This window comes from Castanea sativa, chromosome 2 (genome assembly GCF_040712315.1).
Source record: "Castanea sativa cultivar Marrone di Chiusa Pesio chromosome 2, ASM4071231v1".
Taxonomy (NCBI): domain Eukaryota; kingdom Viridiplantae; phylum Streptophyta; class Magnoliopsida; order Fagales; family Fagaceae; genus Castanea; species Castanea sativa.
The window spans coordinates 45796304-45824058 of record NC_134014.1 but is presented as its reverse complement, the minus strand read 5'-3'; the positions used below and the strand labels follow the sequence as shown (position 1 = coordinate 45824058).

Here is a 27755-nt window from a genome sequence, read left to right as displayed (position 1 = left end):
CCTCCATATGAACATAATCCCTAACCATACTTATCTGCACTTAACAAAATTCTACAATTTCATCAAAATAAAAGCTGAACTACTACCTTGCAACTTGCATAGTAGTGCAACCATCCACAATTATAAATATAGAATTGTCTACAAACAAAACATACATATTGTGCTTTATCTGATATGGTGTCAAAGTTTAAATACAGTAATTAGAGCTACAAAATGAGAATCCATTCAAGATCACAGTCAGATGATGAGTGATTTTGATTATGATAAGTACGAACACTCGATTCTCTGGCAAGTACCATTGTTGGCGTTAACTTCAACGACCTTTAAGAAACAACAAGAGACCCTCGTTCTATATAAGAATTATGCTCCGATCCACACCGCTAGTACTACTATAGGACATAATTCATGAGTTCTTGAATCTTTGAAAGTTTTTGTTCCTCACTCGGCAATATCTGCATATGTGATGTGACTTGTGACTAGCTGTGCTAGAGCTAGAAAATTGCTGTTGTAACTCTAAGCAATGTTACATTATCCAATAATTTGTTATAAAATTCATATTTGAAAAATTCCACCGTTGAAATTACATGTTTTATATACTCTTAACATTTATGCCAATTGGATGTTTTTTACCATTCGATTCATAACTTATTTTTTATGCATTATTTTAAATTACAAAAGCTTGAATTTAAACAATTAATTGATGACATGACTATTAATCTTTGATCACCTTGAAATTTTGCAAGCATGAAGAATATACAAAGATAATGTAATTTAACGGTAGATTTTTCAAAATTCACATCTAATTAAAAAATATTGAGTGGTGTAACATTGCTTAGGGTTACATCAAGTATAACTTAAACCTAACTCATATATATATGAGATGGGTTCAAGTTATACCTAGCGTAACTCAATAAAAGTTACACATTTTTTAGGCCATTGATTTACATGATATCTAATGGTTAAAAATACTTAACAACCACATTAGCCAAATTTATTTAAGGGTGTTTTTTTTTCCTCTCACCTTCTTTATTATAACCACTAATTTTTCTCACCTTATTTACATATGAGCATTGACTGGACAACTGATTGCTAGCATTTCCTTTAGTACTAGAGCAATACACATAGTATGTGTATGCAATTCAATGTGCATAATTTTTCCATCCTTTTCAAAGTTGTAATTGTATGTATACCTCATTTACTTCCATTTTAAAGTATTTTTATTTTTATTTTACCTTATTGATCAATAAGGTAAAATAAATTTATCACTACGAGTTAGTCATGATTAACTTGCAGTGATAAATTTAAAAGCATTTTTAACAAAATAGAGGGGAAATATATTTTGTCAAGACCAACAAAAGTAGAACACTACAAAAAAACTTTTCCTACACTGGTTGACCTATTACTGCAGGTCAAAGCCGACACTTTCAAAACCGCTGTTATAGGTCTCCTATAGAGGCGGTTTTTGAAACCGCTGGTATAGGTGGACCTATTACGGCGTTTCACAAGCGCCGCTATAGGAATGAATTTAAAATTTTTTGTTTTTGTTTTGTAAACAACCTATTCCGACAATTTTAAAACCACCACTATAGGATTTTCCATATGTAAAACCGATTAAAACGCTTTTTTGTAATATGGTTTACCTAGAAAGAAAAGAGTAAACCCTATTATAGTGCGCTATAATAGGGTTTACTCAGAAAGAAAAGAGTAAACCCTGTCTCAGTGCTTTTTAAAGCGCTGTAATAGAGGTTACTCTTTTCCTTCCGAGTAGACCCTATTATAGCGCTTTTAAAAGCACTGTAATAGGGTTTGCTCTTTTTTGGTTTTTAAGAGACTCTTCCTAAAATTTACCAAAATACCCCCTTAAATGTAAAAAATGACCGAAATACCTTCGAACTTAAATGACCAAAATACCCCCGATGACTAGAAAATGACGAAAATACCATCGTTGCCAACAAAGGACCAAAATACCCTCGATGCCTGAAATAAGACCAACATACCACCCCCTAAACCTAAAAAATGACCAAAATGCTCCTGTAAATGTAAATTGTGGAAGGAAATACTGCATAAATAGAGTAGCCAAAATATATTACTCTTTGATTGTGGTGAAATTACTGTGATCTTAAAATTAGGACATCATCAATAATTGGCCTACTTATTCATTAACCCACTACTTAGACTTTTGGCATCTAGATAAGATCTTACAAACTATTGAATGACAATTATACAATGTTTGGGATAGAAAATCTTCATGAAAAGGTTCAGATGATGGCACTAATATACACCCTTGCCTACCCCTTGTTTAAAATAAATCCTAGTAACATCAATATATATGTGGCAATGTACGTATATATGCAACACAAGTGATGGAACGGAAGCATTATGATGTTATGGGTTGGGTTAAAGTTACACTTGGTGTAACTTTAAACAATGTTACACCACTTAATATTTTTTAATTGAATGCGAATTTTAACAAATCCATCATTGTATTACATTATCTTCATGCATTCTCCATGCTTGCAAAATTTCAAGATGATTAAATATCAATAGTCATGTTATCAATCAATTATTTAAATTTAAGTTTTTGTAGTTTAAAATAATGAATAAAATATGAGTTTATGGAGTTTTATTATATAATATATTGTTAAATCATGCAACTTGTGGAAAAAAAATGCGGGGTTGTGTGGGATTTAAGTTTAGAAATTTTTTATATTAGACTTTTCGTTTGAATAAAATTTAAATTTGTTTTAAATTATTGTTAAATATTATACCTTAGTCAAAACATGGGTTGTTGTTTTTTTAGAAAGTAAAACCTTGGTTGTTACATGGGATTTAAGTTTAGAAATTTTTTATAATATACTTTTAGTTTGAATAGAATTTAAATGATAAAGTTTTACCTAAATTAAACTATTTTTAAATATTATTCCTTAATTGAGGACAAATATTCTAACAAAAAATATATAATTAAGTTACTAATTAGTGAGAGTAGTCATTTGATGCAACCGTGGTTTCTAAGCCCAGATTATATATATATATATATGGGTTGGGATAACTTTAAATAATGTTACACCACTTAATATTTTTTAATTGAATGCGAATTTTAACAAGTCCACTATTGGATTACATTATCTTCATGCATTCTTCATGCTTGATAAATTTCAAGATAATTAAATATCAATAGCTATGTCATCAATCAATTATTTAAATTTAAGTTTCTGTAGTTTAAAATAATGAATAAAATATGAATTTATGGAGTTTTATTATTTAATATATTGTTAAATCATGCAACTTGAGGAAAAAAACAAAACAAAAAAATGTGGGGTTGTGTGGGATTTAAGTTTAGAAATTTTTTATATTAGACTTTTCGTTTGAATAGAATTTAAATTTGTTTTAAATCATTGTTAAATATTATCCTTTAGTCAAAACATGGGTTGTTGTTTTTTTTAGAAAGTAAAAGGTTGGTTGTTACATGGGATTTAAGTTTAAAAATTTTTATAGTATACTTTTAGTTTGAATAGAATTTAAATTAGTTGAAATTTAAATGATAAAGTTTTACCTAAATAAACTATTGTTAAATATTATCCCTTAAGTGAGGAAAAATATTCTAACAAAAAATATATAATTAAGTTACTAATTAGTGAGAGTAGCCACTTGACGCAACCATTGTTTCTAAGCCCAAATTATATAATATATATATATATATATATATATATGTGTGTGTGTGTGTGTGTGTGTGTGTGTGTGTGGGGGGGGGGTTGGATTCAAGTTACACTTAGTATAACTTTAAACAATATTACATCACTTAATATTTTTTAATTGGATGCGAATTTTAACAAATCTACTATTGGATTACATTATCTTCATGCATTTTTCATGCTTGCAAAATTTCAAGATGATTGAATATCAATAACCATGTTATCAATCAATTGTTTAAATTCAAGATTCTGTAGTTTAAAATAATGAATAAAATATGAGTGTATGGATTGAATGGTAAAGAACAACTGATTGGCATGAAAATTGATATGAATGTTAAGAATATATAGAACATGTAATTCAACGGAGGGATTTTCAATATATATATATATATATATATATAAATATAATATTTATTTATTACTTATACATGAAATATTTGTGATTTTGATTTAACATATAATATTTTTAGATGTTAAAAAAAATATTTACATCAAACAAGTGTTTACATCTTTGCAAAAAAAAGAAAAAAAAAGAAAGAAAGTAAGTTTTGACATGTTTAAAAATATACAAGTCAATTTAATAAAAATAAAATATAATTAAATTATGTATGGTATACATTAAATACACTTTAAATTTAATGAGCTATGTATGGAAAAATTCTTAGGTATTCCCAGAGTATAGTAAAATAGTGTTGTCTTCTCTTACATTCATAGTGGATCCCACCATGAATTTATTGAGTGGACCCTAATATAAATGTGAAAAGAGGGAGCACCATTTCCTGTAATGTAGGACTGGGAGTACTTAAGAATTACTTGCTAGGGGTGTTCACCAAACCGCAAAAACCGCACTAAAATTGCCAGCAAAATGGCATAACCGCACCGCACCGCAAGTAACAGTGCACCCCACCATACCGCACCGCACCATCTCTATATTTTAATTAATTAGTTTATTTTTAATATTAAATATATTATTAATAGTTCAATAACCCTAGTTAAAAAAAAAAATGTTTGATAACCCTAGCAAGTGTTGAATAGGAAAGCCATCCCTAAATAAGGAAAAATTAGCTCAATAGTTTATAACTTTGTCCAAAACAAAGGGAAAAATTAGTTTTGGGCTGGGTAGGAAAAACAAAAAATTTGAAAAATATACCAACTTCAAGCTGTTCAAATCGCATCTTATACATCGCACCGTACATGTGACAGCAAAAATAAGGTGCATTGCGGTTTTGATTTTGACTAAACTCTAAATCGCACCACACCACACCGCACCGCACATGTGACTGCAAAAATAAAGTTTGGTGCAGTTATGGTTTTAGTTAAACAGCACCGCAAAGTGCAGTACTAAAAATGGCCTAAAACTGCACCGCACCGCACCTCGAACACCCCTATATAAATACTCGCTATGTATGACATGTTTTTAATAAAAATCTAGGGGGACTATTATTGAAATTTATGTCCAAAATTTTATATATATATATATATATATATATATATATATATATATATTTTATCAAAAATACAAGAGGGAAGGAGGATTTTTGAAAAGTCAAGGGGCCATAGTCCCCCTAGCACCCCTCCATCTGCCCTGCCTCCACTTGTGAGCTCCCAAAACCAATTTGACATTTAAAATTTTGAACTGCATATTTATTTGATTAAGAGTGGTTGGACACTTCGATTTGCTTGCTAATTCGTTTATTAGATCACTAGCATAAGATAGTTTAGTATTTATTAGCACACCAAATAAGCACAAAAAATCCTCTGTTGTCGTTATGGTCCAACTCAAAATTCCATTTTACTATTGGAGTGGGACACAGCCATAGGGGGATTGTTCCCGTGACAAAACTGAAGTCTGAAGTTTTATTTGAGATACTCCGTCTCCCAAGAGTGGAATCAAGAGCTAAAAGTAGAAGAAATTTTGACCAATGATGAGAGGATTTTTCTTTCCTTTTCATTGTGCTGGCCTTGGCTTGTATTTGATTTTGGTTAGAACAAAATGCTTATTAATGAATCATCAATAACCCAAACACGTTATTAGCCTAGTAGTAAGGGCTTGGGTCAACATGTCTTAGGGAATGGTTTGAGTTCTGCTACTAATAACATGTTGCAGCTCTTTATATCTTATTTGCAGGATGTTCACCTAACTCATCGTAACTGTGGTGTGGGGTCTTAGACTCTTAGCTTGAAAGTAGTTAGGGTGCTACTATGGTCACCTTCAAGTAGGGAAGTCACACTTGTTGCCTCATCTAACCATTTTTTTTTATTGCAAAAAAAAAAAAAAAAAAAAAAATCAAGATTGATTACAAGTTAGGCAAGAGTTTAAAACAAAAACATCATATTGATTACACTCATTTTGGCAAAGAGCATCAGTTGCTCTATTATACCCATGTTTTTGCATAGCGTCTGGAATAGTAATTACTATTCCAAACGCTACGCAAAAGCTTGATTTCTTGAAAAGCTCTGAAAATAGTCCTGCATTCGGTCACTACAAACTTGGGTTGTTATCAGTTGGGAAAATTATTTTGAAAAATTCATGTTCTTTATTTTTTATTTATAAAAATATAAAATAATTACTAAATATTTCCCCAATTATACTTGTACAAAATATTACAATTTCACTACAAATCTAATGCTCTAATATTAATTATAATAGTTTATTAATTAGTATTTCAAGTACTATTATGAAATATGGCAACATAATTATCACAAAAAAAAATATTTTTAGCTAGTTTCATCTATTATTATTTGAGCAAAATTTAGGTACTATTTCTTTGATGTTGTACCCTAGGATCTTTGATTAAAATCAAATCACATGTTTGCATTGATCAATGAACCATATGATTGAATTTATTGTTCTTAAAGATAACAAAATTTATATTGAATTATTAAACTTAGTCGTTTGGTTGAATTTGATTGAAAATTTAAGGTATAACGCCTAAAATATTGAACCCAATTTTTACCATTACAAATATATTAAATATCTATATTTTCAATTTCTATTTATAATGTATAACACCTAAAATATTGAACCTAATTTTTACCATTACAAATATATTAAATATCAATATTTTCATATTTTTATTTATAATCTTGATTTTCTATCTATTGAGATTGTTGAATGATTTAATATATATAGAGAAAAGGGTTAAGATATTGTCTATAATCAATCACCAACTAAATCCCTAAAACGCTAACAGTTTTGGAGTTGGTGTGTTGGTTTGTGTTAGGACATATGTGATTGATGTTAAGAGCATATGTCAATATTTATGTATTAGTTAATCCTCTGACAAAACGCACTTTACTTGTAATTGGGTAGATTTAGGATGTGTTTAATACTTCAAGAAACAAGGTTTCAAGTTCAAGTGTTAAAGCCATGCAAGTCTATCTAAGAATCAAGTGAAGAAGTGCTGTTCATTAAACTCGACAACAAGCTTGACAGCTAGTATCAATCAAGGTTTAAAAGAGCTGTTCAGCCTGAGGCTCGACAGCTAGGGTATCTGTTGAGATTTATGAAACTCAGTTTTTCAGAGCTGTTTTTCATCCAATCCGTGAGTATGTGTTTAGACTTTCTTTTCTCACAACCCTAAACATATATAAGGATTATTTTAAGGATTTTCTAGGGTTGCGCGAGTATTGAGAAAAGTCTTGTTCATGCAAATTGTGACTGGAGATAATTTTTGCCTAGTTCATCTTGAAGAAGTTGTTGTGTTTGTACACTATAGGGTTTTGTGACCAAGTAACTTCATGATCTTCATCATGTGGTGAACTGAAAAACTTTACAGCCAACATTCTCCTCAAGGTGGTGATCAAGTCGCGTACTGGGATCTGCGCATCTTTTGGTTAGTCACATACTGGGAGTCGTGCAATACAAGGAGAGATTGTCACTACAGAACAAGTCCAATTGTGTATTGGGGGTAAATGATCAACTGTAGGTTGGTATAAGGTACTGAGATTCCTTTACTTGTAACTGCTTGTTTTGATAATAATGGATTCTCGGGAGTTGTGACCTTAAAATCACCCAGTGGAGTTTTTGCCATGTAGGTTTTCCCTATCCGTAAATAAATCACCGTGTCATTTAATTTCTGCTGCATATTTAGTTATTTGGTGATTTGTTTGTGCTGCCACGCATTTTTCTTGTTAATTTGATCAATTAATTAAACTTGACTAATTAATCAATTAATCCATCAAAAGGGGTCAATACGTTTTTGGCATGTCAGTTTGGATGTGTGTGTTATAAAAAAAAAAGAATCCCTAAAATAAAGACCTTTAGAAACAACTGAAAAGAAATATAACGCCAACATCATTAAACTTAAACTTAAAATAGTTTCTCAAAGAATATTCTAGGGGAAATAGCAAAATTGAATGTGTTTTTTCTACCCTATCTCCACAAAATTATATTTACTACTTAATGTGCCGACAAAGAACATAAAGAGTCAATATTTTGCTGTTATTCATTGATTTTGATATAGATTGGCTTCCAAAGCTTTAACATCCATTTTTACTTTTTTGACAATTTGCTCCTTAATGACATTGCCTCCATGGAGATATTTAAAACCTCCATGGAAAGTGTGTACAATGTAATGAATGTGAGTGATAGATTTTAATAACGATATTGATTAGTGAATCATCACTTTATAATACTTTATAAGTATTATGTACTAAATTTTGTAATATTGTAGGCTGACCTTTTTAAGTAACTTGGCGTAGGGACTGAACTATTCTTAGACTGGGGGTAGTGGCCCCCCTAAATTTTTCAAAAAAAAAAAAAAAGTTAGTGTGTGTGTGTGTATATATATATATATATATATATATATATATATATATATATATATATATATATATATATATATATATATGTATGTATGTATGTATGTATTAATTTTAGCAATTTGCTTCAATAAAATTGCACTTTGCGCCCTCAACAATATTATTGATCTTTTTAAAGGGCTATAAAAAATTATTAGTCTAAATTTTAAAATAAATTTAATTCAGCTAAAAAATTAGCTTAATTCTAAACAATACCCATGCAGACATACACCAAAAAATAGAAATAAGAAAAAGAAAAAGAAAAAGAAAAAGTGAAAGTGTTTAAAAGAATAAGGCACCCAACACACAAGACACTAAAAAAAAAAGAAAAAAAAAAGGAAACCTAAACTAAGTGTGACCAGGGATTGGGAGGCAAGGAGGGGGATGCGTTGGGCCTAGGGGTGACAATTCGTATTCGCGGGTCAGGTCGTGTTGTGTCGAGTCATGAGTATTCGGCTATATAGGTTGACCCGAACCCGACCTATTTAGTAAATGTGTCAAGAATCCTTAACCCTAACCCGACCTATTTATTAAATAGGTTGACCCAACACGATACTTTTAACCCGTTTAATTAATAAGTCATGTAAAGGTCAAAACAAATTTCCCATTTAATAATCCATTTGATTAATAGGTCATACCTAACCTGAATAACCTATTATCAATTCCCATATATCTAAAATTAAAATACAATTACTACCATAAATATAGTAATAAACATATAATTACAACAAAAAATAAGCAATAATAACAAAAGTTAATACCTTTATAAGCTAAATGGGTCAAATGGGTTAGACAGGTTCACACATTGAACACGAACACGACCCGTTTATTAAATGGGTCAGTCGTGTCGACCAAAATATGACCCGAACCTGTTTAGCCTCAACCCTCGACCTGTTTATAAATGGGTTAGTCGTGTCGAGTTCGCTAGTCGTATCAAATTTTGCCACCCCCAGTTAGGCCTAGGTAATTGGGCAACGGCAGCACAGGCTGCACAACACAACACAGCAGTAGTAGTAAATATACTAGCACCACGCCACCACTAGTCCACCGCTCTCAAATTTGGTATTATATCTAATCTATCCTCTTTTTGGGATTGGAATATCTTATCTCTCATATCTAAATCTCTAGTGCCAAAAATTACTAAAATTTTGTCGGTTGATTAGCTTGATTTGATTATCTGAGTTGTGAAGAAAATAAAAGAGAGACAAAGATGAGAAATTTCTTAGGAAAAATGGGCATTTGCCCTTAATTTATGCAGCAAATTGCCCTGTTTTGAAACTATTTAGAAAATATTCATTATTTTTTAAATTCGATTTTAACAAAATTAAGTTCTATGTAAAACTCAATATTCTTAAAATCGAGTTTTATGTATATTTTTAAGTGGAACTCAATATTGCTAATATCGACTATCGAGTTCCACTTGAATTTTCAAAAAAATTTAAATGAAAAAATTTGCATAGAATTTGATATGGCTAATGTCGAATTCTACAACTTGTTTTAATTTTATTAAAATCGAGTTAAAAAATAAAAGCATTTTGCTAAATAGTTTCAAAACAAAGACATTTTATTGCATAGTTTGTAAATTATGAGCAAATATCCATTTTTTCCAAGAACTCTCTCCACAATTTACACTCACCGAAAATAGAAGAGAAAGAGAGGGGGGGCAGATAACATCTAATGCGCCATCTTTTTCTCTTTCTATCTTTTTCTTCTTTTTTTTTTTTTTTGGAGAAACCTCTTTCTCTCTTTAATAAAGTTAAAGTAATATTTTATTATAAAAAATACTGTAGTAGTGACTAACACATCAACCATGTTACTTGATAGTGTTAAATTTTGTTTGTACTATGCTTGTCTTTTAGTGTTTGTCTGTAAATATCTGTCCAAAAAAAAAAAAAAAATTTGAGATTATTTCAACTTTGAAATTCATTGGTCAGTTGTTGAGTGTTTGTGTGTAATAATTTGTAAATTATTGAATATTTAATGAGATGATAAGTTTAAATTATATTTTATTTGTAGAGATTATGAGAAAATCAATTATAATATTTGATTTTTTCAAAAGAAAAGGTTCAATTGATTTGGAAGATTTTTTTTAAAAAAAGTCAAGTTCTCTTTTCAATAATTTTGTGTATTTGCAAGTTTCATAATTTTTTTTTTTTTTTTTCAGTTTATACTGCTATATTCTCTAATTCCAAGTCTTGGCTCCATTCCTCTTAGTGTAGTGCGTCACCATAAAATTTACCCCTCTTAAAAAAAGAAAAAGAAAAAAGAAAAAAAAAGAAGTGCCAAGCTAGCGTGTCCAATTATTGAGGCTTCTAGTTTTTCTTCTAAAAAGTATAAATGATTAAGCAATTGTCAATAGTCGCACACAACTGACAACACAAGGTGGAGGAAATGAAGGAGGAGAGGCATTTTGTGCTGGTTCATGGAGCCTGTCATGGAGCATGGAGTTGGTACAAAGTGGCAACTCTACTGTAATCGGCTGGTCATAAAGTAACAGCCTTGGACTTAGCTGCGAGCGGGATTCACCCAAAGCAAGCACATGAGCTCAGATCACTATCAGATTACCTTGAGCCTTTGATGGAATTCATGGCATCTCTTCCAGCAGATGAAAGAGTTATCCTTGTGGGCCACAGCTTTGGTGGAGCCTGTATCTCTCTTACCATGGAAAAGCTCCCTGAGAAAGTTTCTGTTGCAGTATATGCTACAGCCCATATGTTTGGTACTGACCTCAATTTCTCTGCAGTATATAATGAGGTACTGCTCTCTATCTAAGTTGCTGCTATTAGATATTGTAAGACAATCTAGCTTGACAATCTTGGATAATAGATGGGTATGGCAATGTCATGAAAATAATGGACTCGAAAAATTCTGTACAGCCTTTCGTTTCTTCTTAACTTAACTAATCAAATCTTTTCTCTACATTTGAAACCTTCACCCTCAAAAAATGATAGGACATGTTTGTACATAATCAGATCATTTTATAAAAATCACATTAAAATTTGTATGGCATAGATTTTATAAATAAAGCCCACGATAAGTTAAGGTTGGTTGAGATTACATGGAAAAAAAATGACCAGTTCTTATCACCGCATGAGTCTCTAGTCTACCGGAGCAAAGCCACTGCTCTGGGTTGCAAGGTGAGGGATTAAGTTGAGTTTCTAGGAAAGTTTTGATTCTACTCATACGAGTAATATAGAAAGCTAAAGTCAGTTTTTTTTTTTTTTTTTCATAAAACATTTAAAAAAATATTTTCTAAACCGAAACACTTAGGCCGTTAATTTTTTCCTTAAAACTTTTAGTTGAAAGGCCATTATGACCCTTCGACTATCACTTTTCATAAGAGTACGTTGCTTGAAAAGTCTAGTAACACAAATTTTTTTACAATTTTTATCACAACTGTGATATAGCAGAATATAACTGATAAAAAATAAAAATTAATTCATATATAAGTAATAGTTAATCACTTATAATTTATTACATTAAAATTATGTCAAAAAAAAAAATGTGAAATAATTTATAATCTTAAAACTACTCAGTTACCTAGAGAATGCAATGGACACTTGGACAGACATTGGCTTTGAGATTTTATGCAGGCCTCAGCCTCACACGTGACTCACTCTTATCTCTTCCATTGAACAATCATTCCTTTATTTTCTCATTCATCAATGTCACGACATTTTTTTTTTTTCCAAATTTAGACAAGTACGTGATTTTCTTCTTTGACATTCCAAGAGTTGATGGATTTAACATCACTTTAATTGATTACGTACACTCTGGATATACACAATACAATTAAAAATAATTATAATTATAAATATCCACACACACACATATATATATATATATATATATATATATATATATATATATATATATAATATGAGATGAGTTAAAGTTATACATTATGTAATTTTGTAAAAATAACGCCATTTTTAAACCATTAATTTCTATTAAATCTAATGGTAGATAGAAAGTAGTGGTCATATCATTAACTCCCTCCAACCAACTTATTAAATGTTTTGTCCCCTTATAGAAAATTCATAAACTTTCATTTCTTTACTATAATTTTCTCACCACATTTTCGTATAATTGATTTTGACCCGTTTTGCCAAAATAAACATATGTCTCCCCACTATAAAATCACCAAGCAATTCAAAGATACAAACCTAGGAGAGAGCTTAGGATTTTGGGAGAGTGCTATACCAGCATATATGTTTTTGACAAATTTTTGGTGTTTGCCAATTGCTATGGAGATCAGGTGAGGTGGGTGATATACGATTCTTTTGTGCAGAAGGAATTATAGGAAAATGAGGATATTGTGGTGTGAAAAATTAGAGTAAAGATAAACTTCAATGTTCAACCATAATAAGTTTTCTATAAGGGTACAAAACATTTATGGACATAGTTGGAGATAATTAATGTTATTAGATCACTTATTTGTAGAAGGTTGATGACATATCATTAGAGTGTTTCTACCATTAGATTTATTACAAATCAATGGCTTATAAAAGTTGTAACTCTTACAAAGTTACATCAGGTATAACTTAAACCCATCTCATAAATGATATATGAGTTCAAATTATACTTAGTGTAAAAGTTACACAATTTTTTAAGTCATAGTTATATACATAAATCTTTTGGATATATACATGAGTTTACTCTTTGTTCTTCTTCTTTTTTGTTTATTGAGTTTTTTATGGCTTATTTAAATTAGAATCTTCGTCTTTTGCACAATATTAGCTCACTTAGAACAATTTAAAAAAAAATTGATAGGACATGTGATGCAAAATTAGACAACAATTGGAATCTAATTAAATTTTCTCTCAATTTTGACTTTAAATATATACTAGTGTGTAACCCTGTGCAGATGCATAGTACAATTAAAAACAATCACAATTCACAATTATACTTTTTTTATAAGAAGAGATTCAAATTATATATAGTATTAGCTTATAATTTTTTTAAACCATACATTTCTTCTTCTTCTTCTTTTTTACCTAATAATTCACTTGTCACAAAAATTAAAAAAAATAAATAAATGGACACATGGTGGAAAATTGGACTCCAATTGAAATCCAATTTGGAATCTAATTGGATTTGGACTCTTCGATTTTTATATTCAATAATTCACTTGGCACAAAATTGAGAATCCAATTAAAATCTAATTAAATTTTCTTTGAGCTTTTATATATTAATTTTTTTAATAATAAATTACTCACTTTTTCATTTGATATATATATATATATACACACACACACACACATACCGCTGTTATATTGTTGATGAGTAATGTGTTTTTTGTAATAGTAATTATTATTATTATTTATAAAGGACTAGAAGTCATAATATATTAATTTGAAGTATATTTTTTTTTTTTGAGAGACAAACACACACACACACACACACATATATATAGGGGAAGGGGGATGAGATAAGGGATGAAGTATATTTGAGTGTTCTCTTTTCCATTCATCTCTTCCGCTCCTTCTATCTAAACTTAGGATAAAATGAAAATCTCTTTTATTGCACACTCACAATATGTCACCTCAACATTAAAAAAGTTGTGATTTTTTTTTCTTATTAAAGAAGTCTTTTTTTTTTGAGAGAGAGAGTTTCAACTTATAGCTTCAGCTCCTAATGATAGCTCTTTATTATCAGTTTAAGACATTAATCATTTTTTGGTGTAGGCGGGTATTGAACCTCATATCTCTTATTCAACCATTAGAGACTTTATCAATTGAGCTAACTTGAACCTTAAATCTCTTATCAATGTGTGCCTTTTTTATTTTTTTATTTTATACAAGATAGAATTTCTACTTTAGCCTAACTAAGTGTATATGTGTGTCAAACTCCCTTCTCGAGACTTGAACATCGGCCCTTGTCCCTCCACACCCCATAAGCATTTATACTTGCCGCACCAAGGGTGCGCGGTGGTCAATGAGTGCCCTTAAGAACACAATTTTTTTTTTAAATGCTCAATTATGAATTACTATAATGCTCATTTTTGGGGAAAAAAAAAAAAAAAAAAAAGAATGCACTTGTCGATAATGTATATTTGGCTTGCATAATGCTCTTTTTTTATTTTATTTTTATTTTTAATGTTAATAATTAACTTGCACATGTAAATTCATTGTGATATATATAAACGTGATCACAAATATTGCATATATGCAACAGAGTTTCAAATGTTGGATCATTCCTTACCCCACCCATAAAAAAATAAAGAATAATTTTAAGGCTACACTAGTTCAACATAATGTTTGGCATGACTAAGCATGGTGTAAAACAATTTACATCCCAAACCTTTTAAATTGGAGACCTCCTCCCTTCCCACCGCACTCTTCATCATGGCCACCGCCCCTAGCCACCCCATGACTCAACATATAGAGACCTAAGGAGATTTGGTGCTTGCCTTGACAACATCATTTTGATGGTGTCGAAGCTTTGCATGGTGTGGTGAGATCTGCGGTTAGGAAGATTCTCCCTCTCGTCAATCATCTTTATATTTATTTATTTATTTTTAAAGATTTGCGACTAGTTCGCAATGAGATTGGCGATTGAGAAGACTCTCTTTCTTGCTCGATCATTTTTTTTCCAGATAAATTAGTAGTTCGTAGTAAGATCAACCGATTGGTTCATTAGTAATTTTCCATTCAGAATAAACACCAAAAATCAAAACATTTTGCGTCAAAACAAATGTGCTCTTATTTGCAATATCACAAAAGTTTATTGGAGTTTGTATATATCCTCCACTTGTTTTGCTAGTAACTTTGTAGGATTTGAATTTGGTGTAATAGCATAATTGAATTGTAAAAGGTAATAGCAAGGGTGAATTTTCTATTTTATCTTATAGATATACTAGTTTCATGCTTCCACTTCATGATGGACTTAAGTCATTGTCGACCGCTGGTTCAGTGAGGTTACCGGGTTTCTTTACCACACATCAAGTCATAGAAGTTATGGGATGGGGCCTAGTAATTGACAACAGTTATATATACTTGGGATGTTAAAGGACTTGAAACTATAGAGAATAAACTTTAATAGTTTTTTATTATAAACTAATAACCCAACCGTTGAGCTTGGATATGTGATGTGGCCTTATGGAGAAATGAGGATACACCTATGAGGAATAGTATCATAGGAATGTACCATGAAAAGATTAACTATAAAGGTAAATGAAATTATTACATGTTTTTCTGTGAATTAGATCTTGTTTAGATCATGGATTCCAATATGCCTCTCTCAAGTTTAGGACAATCAAAGGGGCTCCAAATCTCTCATTGAGTCAGTGATCATTGCTCATTCCCATACTAGTTCCCAAATGTGCATAATGATATCTTTGGTTATATGTAGATCTTTCGGAAGTTGGATTTGCCCATGGACTCAAAATTCACATTCGATCAAGGGCCCAACAACCCACCAACCACAATGCTATTTGGATCCAATTTGATGGCATCCAAGTTATACCAGCTCTCCCCACCTGAGGTAAGAATTTAAAGTTGAGACTTTCCTTTAACCTCATAGTTATTCAACATTGTCACATGTTAATTAGGAAGAAAACATTATAATAAAAAAAAAAATCAGAAAAGTTAGTCGGGCATGCAACCATCAATTTAACAGCTTGTATAAGTTTCAATTTCTTAATAAATTAGCTAATATCTTGGATGCAACGACATGAACACGAACATAGGTACAACGCAATGACACGAGCAATTTTTGAAAAATTATAACATGATACAGCAGATAGAACATTGTTACGACATATGTATGACACACAAGGGTATGACACCCCAAATGAAGTGTCCATCTATCTTAGGCTAATATATATATTAGATTTATTTAACAATGATCAATGATGAACTGAACTAGGATTTGGCGCTTGCTATGTCATTGGTGAGACCTTGTCGTCTTTATGGTCATGATGCATTGTTGTTAAAAGAAGCAGAACTAACCAAGGAAAAATATGGGTCTGTTCGTAGAGTTTATATTGTGTGTGACCAAGACAGTGCTATAAATGAGGATTTACAAAGGTGGATGATCGAGAAAAATCCAACAGATGAAGTGAAGGTGATAACTGGTTCCGATCATATGGTTATATTTTCTAAACCGAAGGAGCTGTGCTCATGTCTCGAAGAGATTGTGGAGAAATATTCTTAAATTTCTTATTTATGCCATTTTCATGTTGGACTTCCGAATATATTTTTCACTATGTATCTGATATAATGTATGGGTAAAATCCATTATACTGTGTGTAATAAGCATCTTCCATAATATATTTTTCAAAAAAAAAAAAACATAATGTCAGTGAAATTATTGCAAATGCGCAATAACATATTTTCAACTCTTGTTATTCCTTCTGAGGTATTGAATGTGATTTACATGCATCATGTGTATGTGTGCACAATGCAATGTTGTATGTGTCTCAAAAATACTGGTAATTATGTGCCCTAATAAAACTATTTTTGTGGTTCTGTACAACAAAAGCAAGTAAAAAAATGCTCAATTTCAAAACCTGCACATATAAATCCAGTAACCATTCATAATATTTGTTGCAAAATGTGGCATTCCTTTTACAATGAACATTGATAAAACCATCTATTTTGTTTAGTCCTAACCATCTTCAAACATGTGGCCACCTCCATGTGCACATAATCCCCAACCAGTCAACCATACTTATCTGAACTTAACAAAATTATACAATATCATCAAAATAAAAGCTGAACTACCACCTTGCACAGTAGTGTAACCATCCACAATTATAAATATAGAATTGTCTACAAACATAACATACATATATCTTGTGCTTTATATGATATGGTGTCAAAGTTTAAATACAATAATGAGAGCTACAAAATGAGAATCATTCAAGATACAAATTTTATAAGGGTATGCATTAATAAACCATTTAAAGAAATTTTTATGAAAAACTAATTAACTTTTTAACAGTTTTTTTTATTATAAAATATTATAGTAAGAGGATGAGTGATTTTGATTATGATAAGTTCAAACAGCCATTGTCAAATGATGTGGCTATGTGTTGAGTGGTATATACTATATAGCTTAGATGGTGAGTTCTAGAGCTGGATGTCATAGAGCAGGATGACTCTAAGAACAAGAGTTGACCCACACAGCTAGTAGCCTAGTACTACTACCCGAGAAGTTATACTTTGCATAAGATATATGCTTCTCCTCTCTCACATTTGGTGGGTCTCACTCCTTAGTGGGACCCACCAGTTGTGAGAGAGAGGAAACATAAACCCGATGCAAGTGCAAGGCATATTTTTCCCTACTACAAGGCATAATTCTTGAGTTCTCACTCCTCAACAATAATTGCATATGTGATGTGACTTGTGAGCTCCCAAAACCAATTTGACATCTAAATTGCATATTTGTTTGATTTGGTCTATTTGAAAACAACTTATTTAGTTGAAATTGAAAACTTTTTGCTGAAAATACGGTAGAAAAAAGCTAAAAGTACGGTAGAAAAAAGCTAAAAGGTAGTTGAATAGTACAATAAGATCAATGAATAGTATCAAAAAGTGTAATGATACCCGTAAATAGTATCAAAAATAAGCTAAAAACTCTAATAAGCTGTGGGTTTCATCACTTCCCAAACACACTCTAAGAGCAGTGAGATTTTTCTTGCTAATTCATTTGTTAGAGTACTAGTATCAAATGTTTTGGCATTTATTGTTAGCACACTAAAACACAATAATAATAATAATAACTAGCCGCTAACTCATGCTATGCATGGAAACTAATAAAAATGAGATCTTAAAAAATTTTGTGATAATTTTTCTATTAAATATGTCCACTTTGCTTAAAAATAATTAAAAAAAAAAACTATCTTATTTTTAAGTAGCCAAAAAATAAATTAAATCAAAACGACACATGGTTTGATTAAATTTTCACCAAACTTGATAACTCTAAAATTCACACACCTTGAGGACAAAGAGTTTGTAGAAACAAAAAGAATGAGCAAAGTGAGTTTTAGAGTGGTGTGTCATATATATACTATTGGAGAAGTAGGTCTCTCTTGTGGAGAGTTATTATGATGTGAATCAGATTTGTGCTTGTGTTTTCCATGGGGGAAAGGATTTAGTGGCAGAGAAATTTTGCAGAAGAAGGAGACTGATGGAGCATCTAAGTTTTTGGGAAGGAGAGTATTGGGTCTTGCTTTTTGGGAAGAATAGTTTTTTATTTTTAATATGGCTGACGTAAAAAATTGTAGTTAAAAAAAGTTAAATAATTAAAAAATAATAATAATGATATGGCAAGCTCATGAGAGGTCCACAAAAAGTCAAAAGTTTTGATTTTATATATATGTTTGAAAAAATAATAATGATGTGGCAAGTTTTGAAGAGGTCAACAAAAAGTTAAAGACTTTAGTTTCATATAATAATAATAATAATAATAATAATAATAATAATAATAATAGCTAGTTGCTAACCCGTGCGATGCACGAGATAGTTTTTCAAAAATTATATATATTTACTTTAAGCATGCTACAAAAGTATAATTACATTTGAAATATAATCAAACATTAAAGGAAAATTAAACAATTGTATTAAATTACTGCAAGATATTTAGATGAAAAAAAAAATGTAATAAATGAATGCTTCCTCTATACAAATCCTAATAGGCAAATATTTCATTTTTTTATTTATTTAATAAATATATTTCTTATACTCTGTAATCTTGAATATTAGATGATACTCATATTCTAAATGAGCACAAAGAAGTTAAAATATAGGAGACATGTGGATGAACATTATGATTGTTTGTACCGGGTTAATAAATAATTTAACATGAAAACCATATTGTAAGAGGTAAATCATAAAAGTTTTAAATATACAATGACAATTACTATATTTAAACTCTGCACATATGTTAATAATAAACTATAACAGGCCAACATTATTGGTTAGCAAATAATTTTAGATCTAAAATTGTTTATTTTGTATATGTTTGTACTTTGTAGCAACGATCAACAATGTAACAGATCAATTAAACCATTTTAAGCAACCATTAAAACAAAAGAATTTTTCAGACTTCTATATACAAAGATTCATTTTAACCACAAAAAACTAATCATCATTCTAAAAATCTTTCTATATAAAATTTTCACACTTTAAATATAGATTTGCAACACATGCAATAATTCTAAAATTGAAAATCCATCATCAAATTGAAATTTAAATTGCCCATGAATCATATAATTAATACCTTGAATGTTTAATCATGAACATGACTTTCCACCCTCCTTGTATTTTGTCTTACTGACGAAGATGATTCACTCCTCCAAGTCTTGCTTTATCAACCAGCCTAAACAAAAATAAAATAAAAATTCATATATATATATATATATTATTGAAAATATAATGAGATGTTGATGCCAAAAATTGTTTACCAAAAATCAAAGAAGCCATAATCTTGGTATATGAAAAAGATTGAGAAACAATTGCAATAAAACAAATTACAAATTTAATATTTATTGCACATCATCTCACTTAATTGTGACCTATGTTTCAGCATTAGTTTCGCTAAAAGAGTGTAAACTCTAAACCCAAATTCGAGTTGTTGTATCGACTCAAACAACCATGTAGAGTAAGGCAACATGATTGGCTTTGTTCCCAACCTCGATCTTCTCCTCCTCCTTAAGTTGACAGGATACTTGTCTTAGGATAGTTAAATTAGGCCTTAGTACCCTTGGTTAATTTTAGGGGATTATTTTCGATTTTGGAGACAAGTTTTTTGGTAAACATTGTGATAGGTGTCATTATTGATAGGCTTGATCCTTGTGTTACTAGGTTCTTAGATTCTTGGTGATGGGCCTAGTAATTGGATAGCTTGATTTGGTGGTGCCCGGTTGAGGTAAAATTGGTTGGCCTTTCGAGGTAAGTGGCTTCTTAATGAGATTTTTTATTTATAAAAAGAATCATTATTGCACTTAATTTGCATTACATGGTGTGAATACTTTAATGCATTGTTAGAAAATATTTGTATGACATTACACTAAAAATGTATCTTTGCTTTCTACAACTTATTGTTTAGGAGTTGTTACTTTAATTTATTGGTGTGACTAGTTTTAATGCATTGTTAGAAATGTTTCTTATAACATAGTTAATGTTTTTGCTTATTTTTTAAGGAGTATAAACTATTTAAAAAATAAAATAAAATTAGAAAGGATTATAAACTAAAAATAAATAAAGTTGTTATATTTATTATCTATATCTCTTAAAGTTGATGAAAATGACATATGGTTCTTTAAGTGGGAGTAGAACTGGACCCTTCAACTTGGCATTAAATACTACATTAGCATACAACTATAAAAACAGTAGAGGAATATGAATTTTTTTTTTTTTTTCCTGGTGAGTATATACTAAAAATAAATCATGCTGTTATCTTTTGTATTCTTTGATTGTTAGATGTGATCCCATTTTATTATAAATATAGAATATAATGATATAATGTTATTCTATTATATAACATGCATTTCAACAAACAAGACCTATGATTATGAACACTTTTCATCACGAAATATCCATATTTCGTCGCCTAAGACATATGGTGACAAAATGTCATTCGTCGCATGATCTTGGTCACAGAATGTCCATTAACTTGTTTAATTTTTTTTTTTTAATAAAACCATAATTGGTGATGAAAGTTTTTCGTTACCTAATATATTCCTCGCTAAACATTATGTTTAGAGACGAATAATAAATTCGTCACCAATTATTTTTAATTTGCTATTTTGTTTATTTTACCATATTTGGTGACGAAATATTTCGTCACTAATTGTATTTTTTTTTTAATTTCAATTTCAATAGATTAGGTTACAAATTATTTTGTCATTAATTTTTGCTTGTATTCAGAGTTCATCCTATTGGTAATAGAAATTTTCGTCAACATTTTTTTAAAATTTATTAGTGTTTGTTACATTAACTTGTAATTATATTACATTAACTTGTTCATATCCAATCACATCTATAAACAATTCATCCATTCATTTCCAACCACATCCATAAACAAATCATCCATACAATCTAAAAATTAAATAAAAAACCATTATACTATTAAACCATTGAAGTAAGTTGTTCACAAAGCAATTACAACAATATATAAATGAAAGATGTCTTCCATGCATTACAAAAATGAAATTGAGTTCAAGTAGCACCACAAAAAATGTCTTTTTGCCACAAATCTCGTATTTGCACAAATATAAAGAAAAATACATCAATACCGTCGGCCAAAAACATTGATTATGTTAGTAATATGATAAACATGTTTAGCAATGTGTTAAAATTATTATGTCACTATTCCATTTAAATCACCACAACTCCAAAAAGCTAAGTTGTATAAAGCAAAGATCTATATTCAAGTATTTTGCAATCCACACTTATGTTTTACAGTGAGTCCTTTTAGTGTGCCTAAGATTTCAATTGTGCTCCAACATTTCCTTGTTTGTATGTTATGAAAGACTTGTCAAATACAAAAAATCAACATAATATCTATTTTCCAGTTTTAGAGCCAATATGTTAGAGTTTACAATAGCACAATAATCAAAACCAAAAATTTCTCGTTCAAACACACACGATTCAACATAACCACTAAAGTGAATAACCAAATAAACTCAATTTCAACTAATAGGACTCACTGATTCAATCCCATTATCACCAACCACCAAGATTCAATCCCATTCACCTATATTCAGTTGAGAAAATCCCTTATCATAAATTCTAGCAATACTAAATCAGTTGAGAAAATCACTTATCTTGATTAAAACTACTTTCTCACTTATCTTGATTACAACAACACTAAATCAATAGAGGTAATCCATAATATATAGTTTTGTTACTTTTGTATTTCGCATAATTGCTTCCTGCAATTCCTCTTTATTTTATAATTATAAAAAGTAATTCTAGTATCTATACAATACAAGATTACTCTCTATCTCAATCCATGAGATAAAATTTTCTCAAAACTCTTGAGCTAGTTTAGTCTCTCTGTTTTAGTTTTTGCAAAAAAAAAAAAAAAAATCCATAACCAATGGCCTCCTCCTTACATTCAAATATACCGGTAGAGCTAATCACCGATATACTATCTTGTTTTCCTGTCAAACCTCTCGTATGCTTCTTCTGTGTTTCAAAGCAATGGTATGTTGTAATCGCCAGTTCACATTTCATCATAATGCACCGCAACCACTCCATCGAGACCAACAGAGAATGCACCCTCATCTTCAAGAAAGACAACCTCCCTCCGCCTATACATATTTTTCCGTTGATTTCCCAAAGGACAATTAGTTTAGCGGGGCTGTTGAAATTTATCAGCCATTACATGACCCATTACATAATTGGGACATCTTGGACTTTTGTCATGGCTTGGTTTGCCTTTATAAGGATGATGAAGAGATTCTGATTTGGAATCCATTGATCAGGAACTACAAGAAATTGCCTATTGAACCAATAGAGGAACCTTCTAGTTTCTTGGGTGATATGTATTTCGAGTTAACATTTGGGCATGATCCTCATAACAATGACTATAAGGTGTTGAGGGCCATAAAATTTGATATGAGAGATAAGGTCGAGTTTGTACTCAAGGTATACAATCTATCATAGTCTTGGAAAACAAATTGAAGAACAATGGCCAAACAACAAGGAGATATGGTCCCAGAATTCAACATCTTTGAATGGAGTTATGCATTGTTTAGTTGCTGATCAAAGGGTGTTTCAGGAGGAGTTGCTTCTTGCTTTTAGTCTTTACACTGAGAAATTCTTGCTCTATACAATGCCATTTACACCAAATGTTTATTTGGATAGACATTTGGAAAGGCATTTAGAAGTGCTGGGAGGATACATCTGTTTTATTGTGATTGATAATCAATAATATAATCAATATAATGATGTTTGGTTGATGAAAGAATATGGGATTGAGATTTCTTGAACTCGAATTTATAAAATTGAACAAGGTGTGATGCCTTCGAATGTTGAGTGTTTCAAGCCTCTAATATTTTCCAAGAATGGCAAGAAGGTTCTATTAGCAGAGAACCAATATAGCCACCAAAATTTAATTTGGTATGACATGGTATTGATTATTCTAAATATAGCCCAAAAGATATGTTTAGGATGAGACAATCCTTTTCCAACCTACCACCAAAGATCCAACAAAGAATTTTTTTTTCTAGTAGGGCATACACAGCAACCTTTGAAAGATGACAGATTTCAAACTACAATGTTTGGTCCTAACAGAAGAAACAGTTGAATACAATGACAGATTTCACCATTACTTCGTACATGGCATACTAAGAGTTTATGAACAGCCCTGCATTTTCCCAGGATTACTGTTCGAACTAGACAACTATTCTAATAGAGCAATTTACAGAAAATACTACATTGAAGACCGCCCTTATAAGAAAGATTGCCCTTTTTCATTTAGCATAATTATTTGAAGTAGGTTTTATCAGACAGATTATTATCCACCACAACAGACAATTAGATTCAATGCCAGACATTGTTAAAGCCTCTTTTGCAATCCTCCACACAGAATTCTAGGTTGAAAATACCTCAAACTATAAGATGGAATGATGTTACACTTCCTAAACAATGGAGTCTAGATACCATTGTTCCTTCACAAAAGATAGAAGATGACAAATCTGATTATCCTTCTTGCATTTCATTGAGGGGAAATTGCACTTTACCCACCTGTGGTTTGGTCTGTTTTAAAAGTATCCACCCGTGGTTTAAAAGTTATCACTTAACCCTCCTGAGGTGACCTTCGTTAGACACCCATTACCCACCTCTGCCTTTTCTGTTAAAAAATCCATTTTACTATATAAGCCACTATAGAAACAAAATTAGAAGCAACATATTGAAGAATGACTTCTCTCACCATCTTAGAAATCAAATCTTCAAACCCAAATCCCATATCGTGACCCGAATCTTGTTCAATCAACACAATAATTGGTTCCCTCTTTATGTATATACTACCAACAAAAGGAACCTAGCTAGCGAGGGTAAAAAAAGGAACCCAGAAGATTCTCCATCTTCTTTTGAAGCCATAGATAGAACAAATATGCCAAATCCTAAAAATTCATAGTAGGAAAAAATAAACCAACCTAGAAATCCATTGCACTCGCAAATCCATTAAACCCAAAAAATTTGAACCCACCAACCATAAGGAAATTTAAACCAACCCAGAAAATTTGAACCCACAAATCCATTAACGCCAAAAAATTTGAATCCACCACTCTTTGCTGCTTCGATCTCAGCCGATCTAGACAATTAGGTTGCTTTGCTGCTCAGCCGATCTCACGATTTCGTTTTTCTTGTTTCTTTGTTTTTGCTTCCTGGTCCGGGGTTTGGGTGGTGTCTAACAATGGTGGTAGTTTGGTGAGGCTATGATTTATGGTTCAGTGAGTTGGCTGTGGTGTTGGATTTGTTAGATTGTTGGTTTTTTTTTTTTTTTTTTTGCAGATTTCTTTGCTGGGTTTTTCTTGTTTCTTTGTTTTTGCTTCCTGGTTTGGGGTTTTGGGTGGTGGCTAACTACGGTGGTGGTGTTGGAGGTGGTAGTTTGGTGAGTCTATGATTTGATGGTTCAGTGAGTTGGCTGTGGTGTTGGATTTGCTAGATTGCTGGTTTTTTTTTTTTTTTTTCTTTTTGTAGATTTTTTTTTTACTTGCAAATCTAGGTTTTTTTAGAGAACCCAACAAAAGAGAGAGGGTTAGAGTTTTAGAGAGAGGTTTTTTTGCTTTGTCTACCCTCTTTTGTAAAACTTTGTGCTAATTATGTATATGAAAAATGATGAAACAAATTTTATCTTGACTTGCTTTTTGATATTTTTCTTTTATGTTTTATGTGAAGAAGAAGAAGAAGAAGAAGAAGAAGAAGAAGAAGGAGGAGAGAAAAGAGGAGAGAGACATAAAATAGAATGAAAAAGACACATTTACCCCCTATTTTTAATGGTGAAAAGGGAGAGGTGGGTTATGGATGTCTGACGGAGGACACTTTAGGTGGGTTAAGTGACACTTTTTAAACCACAAGTGGCTTAGTTAAAATTGGCCAAACCACAGGTGGGTTAGCTGCAATTACCCCTTTCATTTATTAATTCATCCATAACTCCCAACATATTCTGATACTTTCATTCCTAGCAAAACAAAGACCAACACGTGTTAGAAATCGAGTACCCCTTTTTCCTTTTATAAGTAACAAAATTTTAATAAATTAGACAAGTTGGGAAAATTGCATGATCAAAGAATAAAGTTGGAAAAGAGAAAGAGCCTATAAAATCTAATGCATACCACTTAAAAAATTATCTCAAGTCATACATGAAAATTCACAAAATCTAGTTATGCAAACCAATACCAAGACAGCCAATTAAGCCCAAAAAAAAAATCATGAAACGCCATTGTTTTTACCTCTTCCTCTTCCTTTTATTCTTCTTTTGCCTTGGATCAATCATATTATCTCCATCAAGGAGAAGAAGACTCCCCATACAAGTTGCCAATATAAACGAATCTAGAAAACTCCTAATCTTAATCATTTTGAATATTTTCTTTTCTGTCATACCAAATTAAATTTTGGCAATATTGGTCCTCCGCTAATAGAACCTTCTTGCCATTCTTGGAAAACATAGGAGGCTTCAACATTCCAAGGCATCACACCTTGTTTAATTTTATAAATTTGAGTCCGAGAAATGTCAGCCCCATATTCTTTCTTCAACCAAACATCATTATATTGATTATAAGTACGGTTATCACTCACAATAAAACAAATGTATCCTCCCAACACTTCCAAATGCCTATCCAAATAAACATTTTGGTGTAAATGGCGTTGTATAGAGCAGGAATTTCTTAGTGTAAAGATAAAAAGCAAGAAGAAACTCCTCATGAAACACCCCTTGATCAGCAACTAACCAGTGCATAGCTCCATTCAAAGATGTTGTCGACTTTCGGGACCATATCTCCTTGTTGTTTGGCCATTGTTCTTCAAGACTGTGATCTTAGACTGTATTCCTTGACTACAAACTCGACCTTATCTCTCTTATCAAATTTTATTACCCTTAACACATTATAGTCATTGTTATGAGGATCGTGCTCAAATTAAATTGGAATACATATCACCCGAGAAACCAGAAGGTTCCTCTATTGGTTCAATAGGCAATTTCCAGTACTTCCTGATCAATGGATTCCAAATTAGAATCTCTTCATCATCCTTATAAAGGCAAACCAAGCCATGACAATAGTTCAAGATGTCCCAATTATGTAATGGGTCATGTAGTGGTTGATAAATTTCAACGGCCTTGCTGAACTGATTGTCCTTTGGGAAATCAACAGAAAATAATGTATAGGCGGAGGGAGGTTGTCTTGCTTGAGGATGAGGGTGCATTCTCTGTTGGTCTCGATGGAGTGGTTGCGGTGCATTATAATGAAATGTGAACTGGTGATTATGGCATGTCATTGCTTTGAAACACAAAGGAAGCATATGAGAGGCTTGACAGGCAAACGAGATAAGATAGTAAATCGGGGATTAGCTCTACTGGTATATTTGAACATAACATCAAGGAGGAGGCCATTGGTTATGGATTATTTTCTTTTTTTTATTTATTTTTGCAGAAACTAAAACAGGTTCTAAACCAGCTCAAGAGTTTTGAGAAAATTTTATCTCACGGCTTGAGATAGAGAGTAAGCTTGTATCGTACAGATACTAGAACTACTTTTTATAATTATAGAATAAAGAGGAATTGCAGGAAGCAATTATGCGAAATACAAAAGTAACAAAATCATATATTATGGGTTACCTCTGCTGATTTGGTGCTGCTGTAATCAAGATGAGTGATTTTCTCAACTGATGTGGCACTGCTGCTAGAATTATGTTGAGTGATTTTCTCAACTGAATATAGGTGAATGGGATTGAATTTTGGTGGTAATGGGATTGAATTAGTTGAGTGATTTCCTCAACTGATTTAGTGCTGCTGTAATTTTGTTTGCGAAAATGTCTGAAAATGAAATGAAAGAATTGCAGTCTCACTCATATAATATTCAATTTTTTTTTTCAAATTCCCCTCCCATGTTGTTTTAGGCCTCTATTTTTCCCATGTTTTTGGGGATTTGCTTTAATATTGGTGCATTTTCTTTATTATGTAACTAATTTTATATACCTATCAAAAAAAAAAAATTTATATAGACTCATGTTCATAAAAAAGGAAAATAGTTAAACTTATGTAATTGGCTTGCTTGATTCACATTGTCTCCTCATGAAAAAA

At 31.1% G+C, this 27755-nt stretch overlaps 1 protein-coding gene across 1 annotated transcript; it reads left to right on the top strand.

Annotated features, from left to right (window-relative positions):
• The first annotated feature begins 10858 nt into the window (after positions 1-10858).
• Positions 10859-16848, top strand: LOC142625975 (methyl jasmonate esterase 1-like). Its single transcript, XM_075799732.1, has 3 exons — positions 10859-11249; positions 15849-15980; positions 16365-16848. Exons 1-3 carry the CDS (start codon positions 11073-11075, stop codon positions 16650-16652), a joined length of 597 nt encoding a protein of 198 aa, XP_075655847.1. The 5' UTR covers positions 10859-11072; the 3' UTR covers positions 16653-16848.
• The last annotated feature ends 10907 nt before the right edge of the window (positions 16849-27755 follow it).

Excerpts from the sequence above, each read along its gene's own strand:
- LOC142625975 (XM_075799732.1), top strand. The coding sequence starts at position 11,073 with ATGGAATTCATGGCATCTCTTCCAGCAGATGAAAGAGTTATCCTTGTG. Across the intron at positions 11,250-15,848 it reads TCTCTGCAGTATATAATGAG|ATCTTTCGGAAGTTGGATTT; the intron begins GTACTGCTCTCT and ends GGTTATATGTAG. Across the intron at positions 15,981-16,364 it reads ACCAGCTCTCCCCACCTGAG|GATTTGGCGCTTGCTATGTC; the intron begins GTAAGAATTTAA and ends GAACTGAACTAG.